Source organism: Siphateles boraxobius, unplaced genomic scaffold (assembly GCF_051911475.1).
Source record: "Siphateles boraxobius isolate OS27281-9 unplaced genomic scaffold, OSU_SipBor_1 1, whole genome shotgun sequence".
NCBI lineage: Eukaryota > Metazoa > Chordata > Actinopteri > Cypriniformes > Leuciscidae > Siphateles > Siphateles boraxobius.
In genome coordinates, this window is record NW_027508699.1 from 18824530 (window position 1) to 18838301 (window position 13772).

Here is a 13772-nt window from a genome sequence, read left to right on the forward strand (position 1 = left end):
TTGTTTGCCTGGTCTAAATGTGGACATCCTCCCCGGCAGGCGAGCGGCTGATTCATACTGATGTTTAAACAGAGCGCTCCAGTAAATGTTACGCCATTGGAAGTGGGCTGTGGTGTATTTTTGAACGCTTATCACGAACAATCATCACGAACGCTCGTGTGAATACAAATTTGAAGCCCATGCTTTCTTTGACCAGATTCCCATGAGGGTGCTGCAATTGTCGAGAGAAAAACTATGATCCATATTTGCTTCCAGCAACAGTTCAAAACAAAGAGTGGAATTTCTCCTCGTTAAAATCTCAGGGCTCCAGACAAACAAAATGACAAGAGTGCCATCGGCCCAAAAAAGGAAATGTGTAGGAGCCAAATTACTCCTTTTTTCAAACTTCAGTTGACAAATTACAGAATCGTTCGAAAAAGACGGTTGCTCAGAATCACTTTAGCGCATTACGTCACTGGATACATAAACTACAGAAACTAGAATGCTTTTATATTGTTTTAAGTATAAATTCATTCTAATTTGATTCTGTCACTCTTGTGATTCTGACTGTATTTGTTATGTAAATCAGTGTTATTTTAGTATTATTTATATACTACTATAGCGTTTCTTTATTATTTATATTTATTTTTGCAATTGTAAATAAAAGATGACATTTTACAAGAAAATATGGAAACACTTTACTTACTTTACTTTTGTGTATAATGCATTATAAGGGTACTTATAATGTACGCTATAATTCATTATATCTATTCATAAATAATTGTAACCAAAGTTGAAATGCATTGTAATATTTGCAGATTTCTTGTTACATCTGAAATTGGTTGTTTGTCATGTGTTTTAATGCAGTATACTTTCTAAAGGTGTAACAATGAATAGATATGACAAGTATTGTAATGTATTACAACTGTGGTTACAATTATTCATCATTTCCAAAGCATTAGGTGCATTACAAGGTATAATTTATATAATGCATTATAAAAGTATTTTTAATGCATAAAGGCTTTAAGTAAAGTGTAACTGAAAATACTACTTCAGTGTTTCATTTTAGTGTAACATGCTTTTTACTTTGTGAATTTTACCAGTAATTTTTGATTGAAAATTGTTTCAAAGTAAATCCTTAAGCATTTATTTTTCAATGTAATTTTAGTACTTAAACTTATTTCAGTTACTTATTAAACTTTTAATAGTTTAATTTAAACCTTGAATAGTTTTAGTTAACAATAATAACACTGATGTAAACTGGGGTTTTTTTCCCGTTGCTGTCTGAAGCCGTGGATCTGTGCATCTCCTAGCAATTTGATGTGTCCCAAACAAAACAAGTCATTTCATTCCACGCATAGTTATCAAGAACTAAACAAAAATAATTTGAAGTTTATGTAGATTTATTCAGGTTATTGAATATGTTCAAAACCTTTTTCACAGAACAAAATACACATTTAGATGTAGTATCAAGCAATACCTGCTGAAGTCACAAAAGGTTTAAACCCTCAAAGCTTGTTTCGTGATTTGGATTTGTACTGTAGAATAAACACTGAATCTCAAAATCACACACCTTCATAAGCTCATCATCAACATAATGAACTACTTACTGCTTCTGCATTTGTGTATGTTTGCATCCTATTTCATTACAAATGTGACTTATTATGCGACTATTTGGAATTTAACTACAGTTTAATTAATCTGTACCACAGAGAGCAGCTGCCCGGGGCCATAAATGATCCAAATAAACTTCAACAGAAGAAAAGACATAAGCAAATGACTGCTCTGTCATTCAATTACAGGATGTGATCATAAACTGCATAAAATCACAAGGAAACCAAAGCCTTGACACCCATGTCAGTGCAAATCTGTGAGAGAAAAGAGTATGTTATGTTACAACATTCGTAATCGTATATTTCAGTCTTTTAGACAGCCAGTAAGCAAGCAGCACTGCAAAAAGAACTTTCAGAAAGCTCACGAAATTGAGGAAGATTTGAACTGGAATCCTAATGCATAGAAAGAAAAAAAAACACAACATGTGCATGTCAGGTGATGCTACATGTTTCTTGTTAAACGTCAAGATATATATATATATATATATATATATATATATATATATATATATATATATATATATTGTATGTCTTCTTGGTCATTAACGGGTAAAATTTAAATGACTAGAGAATCTTTTTTGACAAGCTACAGATCTTTTGCCTGATTTTTTGGCTAATCGCTGAGATCACAATAAAATACACTTCACCTTCAACAGAAGATTTTCTGATCCTGTTTCAATTTTGCTGAAACACAATTAACTTCTGAACATGAAATTTTGTATTTCATAAACACCTTACTGTACACAATATAAGTCCGATGCTTTCTACCCAGTCCTTAAATCACAGCTCTCCTGAAGAACAGGGTACTTGCCTCAGTGTCCGTCAGACAAGTGTTTCCCATCTCATAAATAAGTGCTCTGACCCTTCAGGGTCACAGTGAACGGATGTCCTCAGAAGGGCATGCCACCAGTGATCTGTCGGGCCACCTGCTCCTCCGTACTCTCCTCCTTCTCGCTGCCTCGCTCCTTGTTCCAGTCCTTCAGGCCCTCTGGCAGTGATGTGTCCTCATCCATGCTCCCCGTTCCCTCCACAAAATCTTCATATGTTGACTTTTCAGCAAACGGCCTTCGGCCCAGAAGCTCCACCATGTCGTTCTTATCCAGCACCTCCATCTCCAGTAGACGCAGTGCCACCTAGTGGTGAAGAGAGATAATTACTGTTTCTCTCTGTACACGGTTCTTTTGAGATGACGATGTGATGAAAACGACTCAATGTAAGACACATTGATCCTGGTAATGGCCTGCCATACCTTCTCCACCTCAGCCTTCTTCTCAGAGAGCAGCTGATGTGTGCGGTCATAGGCCATGCCGATGAGGATTCTGACCTCCGTGTCGATGAGGCGTGCCGTGGCTTCGCTGTAGGGTTTCTCAAGAACCATCTCTCCCTGACGCGGCAGGTCAAATGACACCTGCCCTACCTTTTCATTCATGCCAAACTGCACAATCTGTAGACGGAAGAGTAACAGTTTGCAGCTGGGGTCTGTGGAATGATTTATAAACATGCAATAATTTCACCAAAAAATAATAATAAATATTTCACTATTTCTTTTTTAATAATTAAAAAAATGTCCCCATCAATTTTATTTACATTAGCTGGTTAAATAATATAAATATACATAAAAACAATTCATTCTTCTTTTTTTTTTAAAGAAGTGTGAAATTTTTATACGATTTAAAACAAACATTTATATTTTAAGATTTTATTCCTGTGATGGCAAAGCTGAATTTTCAGCATCATTACTCCAGTCTTCAGTGTCACATGATCCTTCAGAAATCATTCTAATATGCTGATTTTCAGCTCAAGAAACGTTTCTTATTATCAATGTTGAAAACAGTTGTGCTGCTTAATATTTTTGTGGAAACTGTGATACATTTTTTCATGATTCTTTGATGGATAGAAAATTCAAAAGAACAAAATTGATTTGAAATGGAATTCTTTTGAAACATTATCAATGGCATTTCTGGCCAGTTTAATTAATCCTTGCTGAATAAAAGTATTATAATTTATTTTTTAAAAGACCCCAAACATTTAACGGTAGTGTATATATTTATGTACAGTTGTGTCCAAAATAATAGCAGTCCAACATCACTAACCAGAGCAATCACTGTTTTTGGTAGAAATTATATTTCTACATGGCAAATCATTTACTAGTAGGTGTAGTAGAGTAATAGAAAAAATACAGACCCAGCAGTCATGACATGTATGTTGCTAATTCTGTATAATTTAATCATTAATTGAAAGGGGTGTGTTCAAAATAATAGCAGTGTGTGGAGTTCAATTAGTGACGTTAATCATTCTGTGAAAAAACTAGTGTCAATAAGTGGCCCTTATTTAAGGACGAAGGCAGTACTGGACTGTACATGGTGGTTATAGTGCATTTCTCTCTGAAGATCTGAATAAAATGGGCCGTTCCAAACATTGTTCAGAAGAACAGCGCACTTTGATTAAAAAGTTGATTGGAGAGGGGAAAACTTATAAAGAAGTGCAGAAAATGATAGGCTGCTCAGCTAAAATGGTATCAAATGCTTTAAAATGGCAACCAAAACCAGAAAGACGTGGAAGAAAACGGAAAACTACGGTTTCGAATGGATCGAAGAATAGCCAAAATGGCAAAGACACAGCCAATGATCAGCTCCAGGGTGATCAAAGAAGATCTAAAGTTACCCGTGAGTACAGCAACAATTAGAAGACGCCTATGTGAAGCCAAGCTATGAGCAAGAAGCCCCCGCAAAGTCCCATTGTTGAAAAAACGACATGTGCTAAAGAGGATACAATTTGCCAAAGAACACATTGACTGGCCTAAAGAGAAATGGCGCAATATTTTGTGGACTGATGAAAGCAAGATTGTTCTTTTTGGGTCTAGGGGCCGCAGACAGTTTGTCAGACGACCCCCAAACACTGAATTCAAGCCACAGTACACTGTGAAGACTGTGAAGCATGGTGGCACAAGCATCATGATATGGGGATGTTTCTCATACCATGGTGTTGGGCCTATTTATCTATACCACGGATCATGGATCAGTTTGAGAACATCAAAATACTTAAAGAGGTCATTATGCCTTATGCTGAAGAGGAAATGCCCTTGAAATGGGTGTTTCAACAAGACAACGACCCAAAACACACCAGTAAGCGAGCAGCATCTTGGTTCCAGACCAACAAGATTAACGTTATGGACTAGCCAGCTCAATCCCCGGATCTTAATCCAATAGAAAACCTGTGGGGTGACATCAAAAATGCTGTTTTTGAGGCAAAACCAAGAAATGCAGAGGAACCGTGGTCTGTAGTGCGATCGTCCTGGGCTGGAATACCTGTTCACAGGTGCCAGAAGTTGGTTGACTCCATGCAACACAGATGTGAAGCAGTTCTCAGAAACCGTGGTTATACAACTAAATATTAGTTCAGTGATTCACAAGAAAGCTAAATCTTCAAGCATTTTTCAGTTTATACAGTAAATGTTTGACTTTGTAAAGAAAAATGCAGACACTGCTATTTTTTGGAACAGCCTAATATTCCCTTTTCTTCACTTTCTATAAAGTAAAAACACATTTCATAAATTTTTCTTCATGCTTTGATCTTGAATAGAATGTGCAATGTTCCCAATGCATTTTTGTGTATTGAAATACAAGTTATTATTAGGATTTTGAGCTTTACTTACTTTTTTAAACACACTGCTATTATTTTGGACACAACTGTATGTAGTGCTGATCATGATTACTAGATTTTTTTTTAGTTAATGGTGATTTTACAAGCACTGAAATTTGACTTTATATATACTAAATATAAATTTGACTACATTTTCCTGTCAAAATGCATTCTTTCATTCTTAAGGAATGAAAATAAAACAATATAAATTTTTCAAATAAAGCCTTCAATAATATAGAGACAGCCCTAAACGCAGTAAAACAGCACAAATTAAAAAATTAACGTAAAATCCTATCAAATGCAAATCAAAATGTCAGGAATCATCCACTGCTATGAACCACAAATGATCATTTCCAACGATCAAATCAGATAAATGTGTGACCCACCTGTGCATAGGCACTCTGTGTCACCTTCTTCAGGTCATCCTGTGCCCCTGTGGTAATGCGGCCAAAAAAGATCTCCTCAGACACACGTCCACCCAGCGTCATGCACATCCTGTCCAGCAGCTGCTCCTTGGTGTAAAGGTACTGCTCTTTAGGCAAATACTGTGCATAGCCCAAACCCTTCCCACGCGGGATGATGGACACCTGAAATGACCAACGATATGACTGAATACACTGAAAAAGCACAGTTTCAGGGCAGAATAGCATCAAGGGTATGAAAGTACAGGTGAGTAAGTGGGAGTTTTACTTTAAGCAAAGGGTCAGCGTGCTCAAGGAACCAGCCAGCTACAGCATGACCAGCCTCATGGTAAGCTACGGTCTTCTTCTCCTCTGGCTGCAGCACCTGTGTCTTCTTCTCAAGACCTAAACATGCAGAGAGCTCCTAATTATATGAACTTCACACCAAAACTATGCGTGCCGTCTAATATTGTAATATTACATTTTGCTATAAATATGTTCAACCAAAAATTAAAATGCGATTTTCAAATTTCACATCCGTCACTTACCTCCAATTACTCGTTCGATGGCTTGCTCAAAGTGTTTTTGGTTGATGGCGTCAGAAAGGTGGCGGGCTGCAATTAGCGCAGCCTCGTTGCACACATTAGCGATGTCCGCACCTGTTAGTGAGCAGTGAAGCTCAGTTTACAGCTCATAAACAACTTTTGAAATCCAAATAAAAGGTATAAAAAGTCTTTACATGCCTGAAAAACCGGGTGTTAGAGCAGCCATTTTCCTTGCCAGATTTTCTCTGTTCAAGTCTGCAACCAGCTTTAGTGGTCTCAGATGGACTTTGAATATAGAGGCTCTGCCTTTGATATCCGGTGGTCCTGCAATTATTATGCATTATATAAAATATACATTACCATTCAAAAATTTGAAGTCTTTTTCTTAAAAAACACTTATATTTTTATTCAGCAAGGATGCATTAAATTGATAAACAGTGACAGAAGAGACATTTATGATGTTACAAAATGTTTCTAATTATATGCAGTTCTTTTGAACTTTCTATTCATCAAAGAATCCTGTTTTTTTTTTTATTATAATTTACATAAAGCACAACACACATGAGCACAACAGTTCTCAACATTGATAATAGTAAATGTTTCTTGACCAAATCAGCATATTTGAAGACTGGAGTGGTGTCTATATGAAAATATATTATAATAGATAACATTTATTTTAAATTATAATAATATTCCACAATATTACTAGTCTGGCTATCACCAGACAAAGCTCAATCTTTTAAGATTGAACATTAGTATGGGGAGTCTGCTCTGTATTTTCTACTGCACAAGAGGTGTGATCAACGGGCATAGCTCAAATGAATCTGTACGCAATTGGATAGTCCTTCAACCAATCAGACCAACGATCCGGGTGACGTACTTTGCAGAGCGACGCGAAAACGTGTCAACAAACGTTTTGTTTGCTAAACTAAAAAAGCCATAGAGAATCGTCGAGAGGTTAAAAGGAATAGGATTGACGGTCGCTTCTCGTCATCGTGTTAAATAGCGCGCCAATAGTGCGATAAGCCAGTTTGTGATTGGTCCCCGCAGATTTGTAAAGGAAGCAGGATAGAAAAATGTACAGGTTTCCAGCCTGAGCTGCAGGGCGAAATCAAATCAAACTGTATAATTTAAAATCTACTATTACCAAAAAAAAACTCTTACCGATGTATATCTGTCTATCAAAACGCCCGGGCCTCATCAGAGCTGGATCTAGAATATCTGGTCTGTTGGTGCCTGCCAGCACTACAACATTGGTAGCGGTGTTAAATCCTATACAGGAGAGAAAGATATACATTTGCATATAATTACATCAAATCATTGTATTACCGATTTTTAATATTGCTATGATCCTACACATGAAAGATCTAGAGTTTGAGACCAATAAAACACCCATAATTGGATTACGATTTATGACCCAAAGAAATTATAATGTATAAGAACATCTAAAATCAAAGCACTACTCGATCATGGAAACTACTGTTTTTCAGAAACTAACCATCCATCTCAACTAGTAACTGGTTGAGTGTGTTCTCTTGTTCACTCTGGCCACCGAAGTTGCCTCTGCCTCTCTTTCTTCCTACAGCGTCGATCTCATCTATAAAGAGAATGCACGGGGCATTCTTCCGGGCTAATACAAAGAGATCCCGAACCTACCCAAAAAGAGAGTGTCACACTGTGAACTAAGTTTGCTGAAGACCATAAAGCTCATCATAGGATACAGAAAATCCACTTACTCTGGCTGGCCCAACCCCTACAAACATCTCTAAGAACTCTGATCCATTCACAGTGATGAAGGGAACGTTGGCCTCTCCTGCAGTCGCTTTGGCTAGTAAAGTCTTTCCTGTGCCCGGAGGTCCAGTCAAAATAGCCCCCTAAACAAGGAGATTGAACAGTCTGTTGAAATCGTAATTCACTTTTACTAAATTGCAAGCCAGTTATGCAATGCTATTTAAAAGTCTTGCGCTACCTTTGGAATCTTGGCACCCAAATCCTGGTACTGTTTTGGGTTCTTGAGAAAGTTGACAAATTCCATGATCTCCAGCTTGGCCTCCTCACAGCCCGCCACATCCTTGAACTTGATGTCTATCTCGTCTCGTAGTACTTTGGCAGTGGTCTCACTGACACTGAAGAGCCCACCCATTCCCCTCCCCGGCCGCCCTGCTCCGGCTGGCCCTCTCCTCAGCATGAACAGCAAGAACCCAATGATCAGAACGGTGGGAAACATGCTAAGGAGGAACGACCTGAAAATGACAGAAGAATAAGACTGAAATTAAAAAAACGAAATTGTGCAGCATTTAAACATTTGCACATTTAAGTCAATGTCTCACCCATCACTTTCTGTGGAATAGACCACCGGCAGTCTGTTCTCTCCTTCAATACCCATCTCTAGCTGAGCGGTCTCCAGGTTCCGCTCAAATGTGTCCACGCTGCCGATGTTGAACCACACGTATTGCTGTTTGAAGAAAGCATCACAGTTCATTGTGTCATTATCATGATAGTCTTTATAGACCTGAGAAATTAATAACGTACTTACACTATGTCACATACACTATCAAAAGTGTGTGGTTGGTAGGATTTTTTTCATGTTTTTGAAAGAATTCTCTCAAGTTTGCATTTATTTTACTTTATCAAAAATACAGAAAAAAACAGTAAAATTGTGAAATATTACAATTTAAAATAAGATTTTAATATATTTTAAAATGTAATTTATTCTTGTGATGTCAAAGCTGAATTTTCAGCAGTCATTACAGTCTTCAATGTGACACTGTTTTCAACAGTTGTGCTGCTTTACATTTGAATTCTTTGATGAATAGAAACTTCAAAAGAACAGCATTTATTTAAAACTGAAATCTTTTGTAACATAATAAATGTCTTTACAGTCACTTTTGATAAATTTAATACATCCTTGTGGAATAAAAGTATTAATTTCTTTATATATATATATATATATACATTATATACATTATATATATACTGTATATATAAATAATCTTACTGACCCCAAAATTTTGAACGGCAGTGTATGTCAGCCTAATCTGTGCTGGCTGATAAATTTATATTTTTGATTATATAGCCATTGCCTTGGTTACCAATGACTATCTAAAAATTATACACATCCTCCTATCGACTTAAACTCACCCCATCAACTGGAGTTTTACCAGGGGTAAAGATGACTTTTACATATCGCTTGTTTACAACCTCCAATCTGTCAACCTAGAAAAGATACAATACATAACTTCACAGGTCAAAGTTTAAGTGTAGCTAGAAAGAAACATCAAACAACATTAATTGAAAACAAAAATAACTACATACCACTCCTTTAGCAAGGTAACCATTTACAAAGTCTTTCCAGGTGACCTCCCTTCCTGCGTCTCGAAAGAAGAAATAATATGTGACAGCTGTCCAGAAGGCCGTTCCACACAGGAAATACAAACGAAACTCTTTATCGTCCCACGGCACATCACCCTGCATGAGAGTGACAGAGAAATATGGACGTGTTTAAAATCTGAATGAAATAGAAATTCACTCTATGAATGTTATTGATATTATTGTAAACGATTCATCCATGCATGTTTCATGTTGTCGTTTTTTGTTTGACCTTGTAATTCAAAACGTCATAACTCAAGCTTGCGGTGAAACGGAAGACTTCTCTCTCTGGTGACTTCTCTCATTTAGTCTGCTTAAACCCACCCCTACGTCCAATCAACAACCGACGGACAGAACCAAATCCCTCTCTATTTCAATAATCCTTTTCACTTGGATGTACAAATCAATACGAAAGAAAAGGTATGTCGCTACTTCTGTTACATTGCGACTTTAAGCGTTATGAAAAAGCGCCCTGGGAAATTACATGATGTGCATTTCAAGATATTTTTCAAAACCATTTAAGTTTGAATTCATTTTTAATTCAATGAAAAATAAATTCAAAATAACATGAATGTTGTAGTAAGATATGATTATCAAATCATAAAAGAAGAACTCGGGGTAAATATCATGACATCTGCCTCAGTAAATAGAGAAGTAAACAAGCTTTTTAATATTACTAATAATAATTACTACAGAATGTTTAACCTTTTGGAGACGGCTGTACCACGTGGATTCATCTTTCCGCCCCCCTCTTTTTCCTCCTCCGCCTCCTCCACTACTTCCACCTCCACCAGCGGTCTTCTGAGCATTGCTTGGTTTGGGCTCTAGGTTAAAACAGATACAGAAAACAGAATGGCATCATATAAAAGCCTATTAACTTGAATTATAAGCTTATCAAAGATATTACCTTTGACTTCTGCGTTGGATGGCTTGGGCTCACCGTTTTTTGGACCACCATTTTTATTATTAGGAAAGTATTTTTCAAATCCTTCAATGCAAGAAAATAAAATGCCATTAGCAGAAGAGTCTAGGTATGACCAGCTTTAAGCACCTCAATGTCAGAATTTTTGTCAATGATTTTCACACCTTTGGGAGGTTTGGAGCATAATCTTCTATAGGTGCCTAAGACCTGAGAGAGCAAGGATCTTCTGTCTAGGACGATTTGTCCAACACCCTGAACCTTCAAAACCAAATACATTCAGATGGTCAATATACTTATTCACACCTGCTGAACAACAGACTGCTGTAAAAATGAAACGATACTCAATGAACATTTTGGTCCCTCAGATTGCCACACTGAAAATATTATGTTTCAAAGCCTTTCCTCGGTTTACTGAAAGAAGACCGTGACGTTTACAGTGTTCATTTCTCTTAAAGGGACTTGCAGTTTAACCTTTCTAAGGTTCTCTTGAGGGTTTTGCCAGTGAAGCTCAAATGCCTGAAGTATATTTTCAGTGTAAAAGTGCTTCAAAATATTTTCATTTGTAACGTTAGCCCATTGGGAATTATGTAACAATTTTCAACAGATACTATGAAAACAAGCAGTGAAATGTCAATAAGGTTCTGAATTGTTTTTATATCTATAATAACAATGTTTACACGAATTACTGAAACGTTAGACAAGCAACGCCGAGCCATCAACAGCACTGTCGAAGCTGTCTTCGTTAGATTTGACGGTATAACAGATTTAATTTGAAGAACTGTGACATAACGTGTTACCCAATGCAATGTCATACAGGCCGACCCTTGTTTACGTTACTATCAACATCTCCGGTCTATAACACCGCAGTCTGCATCAGACAAGACAACCCGATGGCACGAATGATAAAATGCGTATTTGTAATATTATATCACGGCATATGGTGAAGCAGGTGATGCATCCATGGATGATGAAAAATCCTTTGAAATAGAGTCAAGCTGCACATTTACCGATTGCACGCGGTTTGTTGATCTGACATTTGGTAGCAGAGCATGAAGAAGGTTCCTGCAGCCTCTTGACAGATGCAGATATCGGTGTGCCATTATGGCACTGTGCGCTTGTGACTTTGATCAATACAGAAAACAAGACATCGGACGAAAAGTTTTGACAACATGAACTTGAAATTTACTGCGGTCCATTGCGATTCACTTCCGGTGCGCGCTGGTGACGTAACTGTACTCACTGTAAATATCTACGGTTAACCCTCTGTGGAAAAAAAATAATATACATATTTTAATATAATCAATATTTTTTCTTTATTTTTTCCCCTGTATTACTGTTAATTTCGGTATCTTTATGTTGTATTATTTTTTATTTAATTATTGTATGTTTTGTTATTGAATAAAGCGTAAAAAAAAGATTAACCCTCGGTGGACGTGTGTAACTTTCCTGCACGTTCTCTTTATTATATTACTTAAATTTGTCATTAAAATTACATTAAATAAATCAACAGAATCCAAATATCTTCTGAACACGTTTTCTATTGCTGAATTAAAAGTCATTTTGATATCTTCAAGTGATAAAAAGTCTTAACACCCTCCAACCCGCCAAATGGGGGTAAAAATCAGCTGTGGCGGGTAACTTAACGCTGTCAAATCACTAGCCCATTTGGCATGTTACTATGTTTACTCACTTTGTTGGGGGAAGTTCGTGTAAGTCAAATCTGCGCAGATTTAGCGCAAACACTTAACTCGTGAGCCATCGTGATATATTAAAAATACAGTTTATTGCACAGAATTCGCTCATTTCTTTTTACAGATTTTACACATAACACATTTACGTTGTGCAGGACGGTACGCAGGATTTTATAAATAGGCTACCGAGGTACTTGCTATAGATCCTGCTATGGTGGTTCCCCAAAAGTCATACATTTGTGGAAAAAATAAAATAAACAAAATAAACGGATATACAAATTTATTTTAAGTATAATAAATAAAACATAAAAAGCAAAGGCAGATCAGAACATTTAATGAACAAAACATGTTCCTGTAGCCTACATGGCTGACATGGTCGAAAGCCGGGCGATAAAGGTCAGTAACCGGAATCAGTCCAGGAAACGTCCACAAATCCAGAGCAAAGAAACGAATGAGACTAAATAGCAGACAAATCAAAGTTTAAAATAAACAGGTGTGAGCAGTTACAAACATTTTTTTTCTCTGTGCGTTCCCACAGATATATATATATATATATATATATATATATATATATATATATATATATATATATATATATATATATATATATATATATATATATATATATATATATATTTACATTTTAGAGTCATTAAATATTTTGAATTACACAATGCGTAAAATTTCTTTTCACTTTTTTTTCACCTTGGGCAATGAGCCTTTCTAATTGACAGCCTAACAGCAAGGAAAAGCGATGACTTCATTTTAGTTTCATTGCATATTCATCAATCACATACAACATGAATTTAATTGTCGTAAATAAACCAAAAAGTAAAGAAGCTAAAAATATATAGGCTTGATATGGTGAAAATATAGCTCACATGATGATGACATCATGACATCAGACTTGTTGCCAATATGGAAAAAACATTTTAATCCGAAATGTTAGTCAATGGGAATTTTGAAATAAATAATTTTTGCACTCATCATTAAAGGGTACTGTTTTCACTGGATTACATACTTTTTATTGTTAATGAAAGATACAATTGTTCTATCTCATAGGCTATATCAAAAGTGGATTATTTGGGCAATTGTTTGCAGCATACTCCTATTTAGGACAATTCTTTTTAGTATTTCTAAAGAGAATTACGTCTTTTTTTCTCTAATCCATTTATTATCTGCATAGACTGTGTGGTCAAATTTAAACATTGTCCCAGTGTTTGTTCAGAAGGGTCGTACCAGGGTCACAGTAGAGGAAAGAGCAAAACACTGGCAGCAATGTGTAGCCTACCGTAGCATGAAGCAACATGTTTCCCAAAGTCTTTGACTGGACACTTCATCTTGCCCAGAATGATCAGATTCTTGTTGCAAGGTTGCCCCTTAAGGGGCCAAATCCGCTAGATTAAGTTATAATTAAGAAAATGCTTTTAAAAAAAATTAAAACCATGAAAACGTCTATAAAAAACAGTCAATATAATACTTTATTCTAAAACATTTGATTTTTTTGAATGCAGCACACTGTGTAAGTAAACCAGAACATCGTTAAAACATCAACATTAATAGTAATCTGTGTCATAGTTGGATGAATAATAGGAATATTTGCAGGTGGT

The 13772-nt window shown here is 36.2% G+C and overlaps 1 protein-coding gene across 1 annotated transcript; it reads right to left on the reverse strand.

Moving 5' to 3' along the window:
• Positions 1–1364: 1364 nt before the first annotated feature.
• On the reverse strand, positions 1365–11691 carry afg3l2 (AFG3-like AAA ATPase 2). Its single transcript, XM_077226785.1, has 17 exons — positions 11479–11691; positions 10636–10729; positions 10457–10537; positions 10255–10373; positions 9496–9648; positions 9322–9396; positions 8511–8635; positions 8150–8423; positions 7917–8054; positions 7679–7832; positions 7345–7452; positions 6379–6504; positions 6184–6294; positions 5925–6040; positions 5621–5821; positions 2842–3036; positions 1365–2725 (listed from the first exon to the last, which is right to left on the reverse strand). Exons 1-17 carry the CDS (start codon positions 11569–11571, stop codon positions 2483–2485), a joined length of 2406 nt encoding a protein of 801 aa, XP_077082900.1. The 5' UTR covers positions 11572–11691; the 3' UTR covers positions 1365–2482.
• Positions 11692–13772: the final 2081 nt, after the last annotated feature.

Coding starts and splice junctions, on each gene's coding strand:
- afg3l2 (XM_077226785.1), bottom strand. CDS start 11,571: ATGGCACACCGATATCTGCATCTGTCAAGAGGCTGCAGGAACCTTCTT. Junction 10,374..10,456: donor ATCCAACGCAGAAGTCAAAG/GTAATATCTTTG, acceptor GTTTTAACCTAG/AGCCCAAACCAAGCAATGCT. Junction 9,649..10,254: donor GGTACAGCCGTCTCCAAAAG/GTTAAACATTCT, acceptor ACTCTCATGCAG/GGTGATGTGCCGTGGGACGA.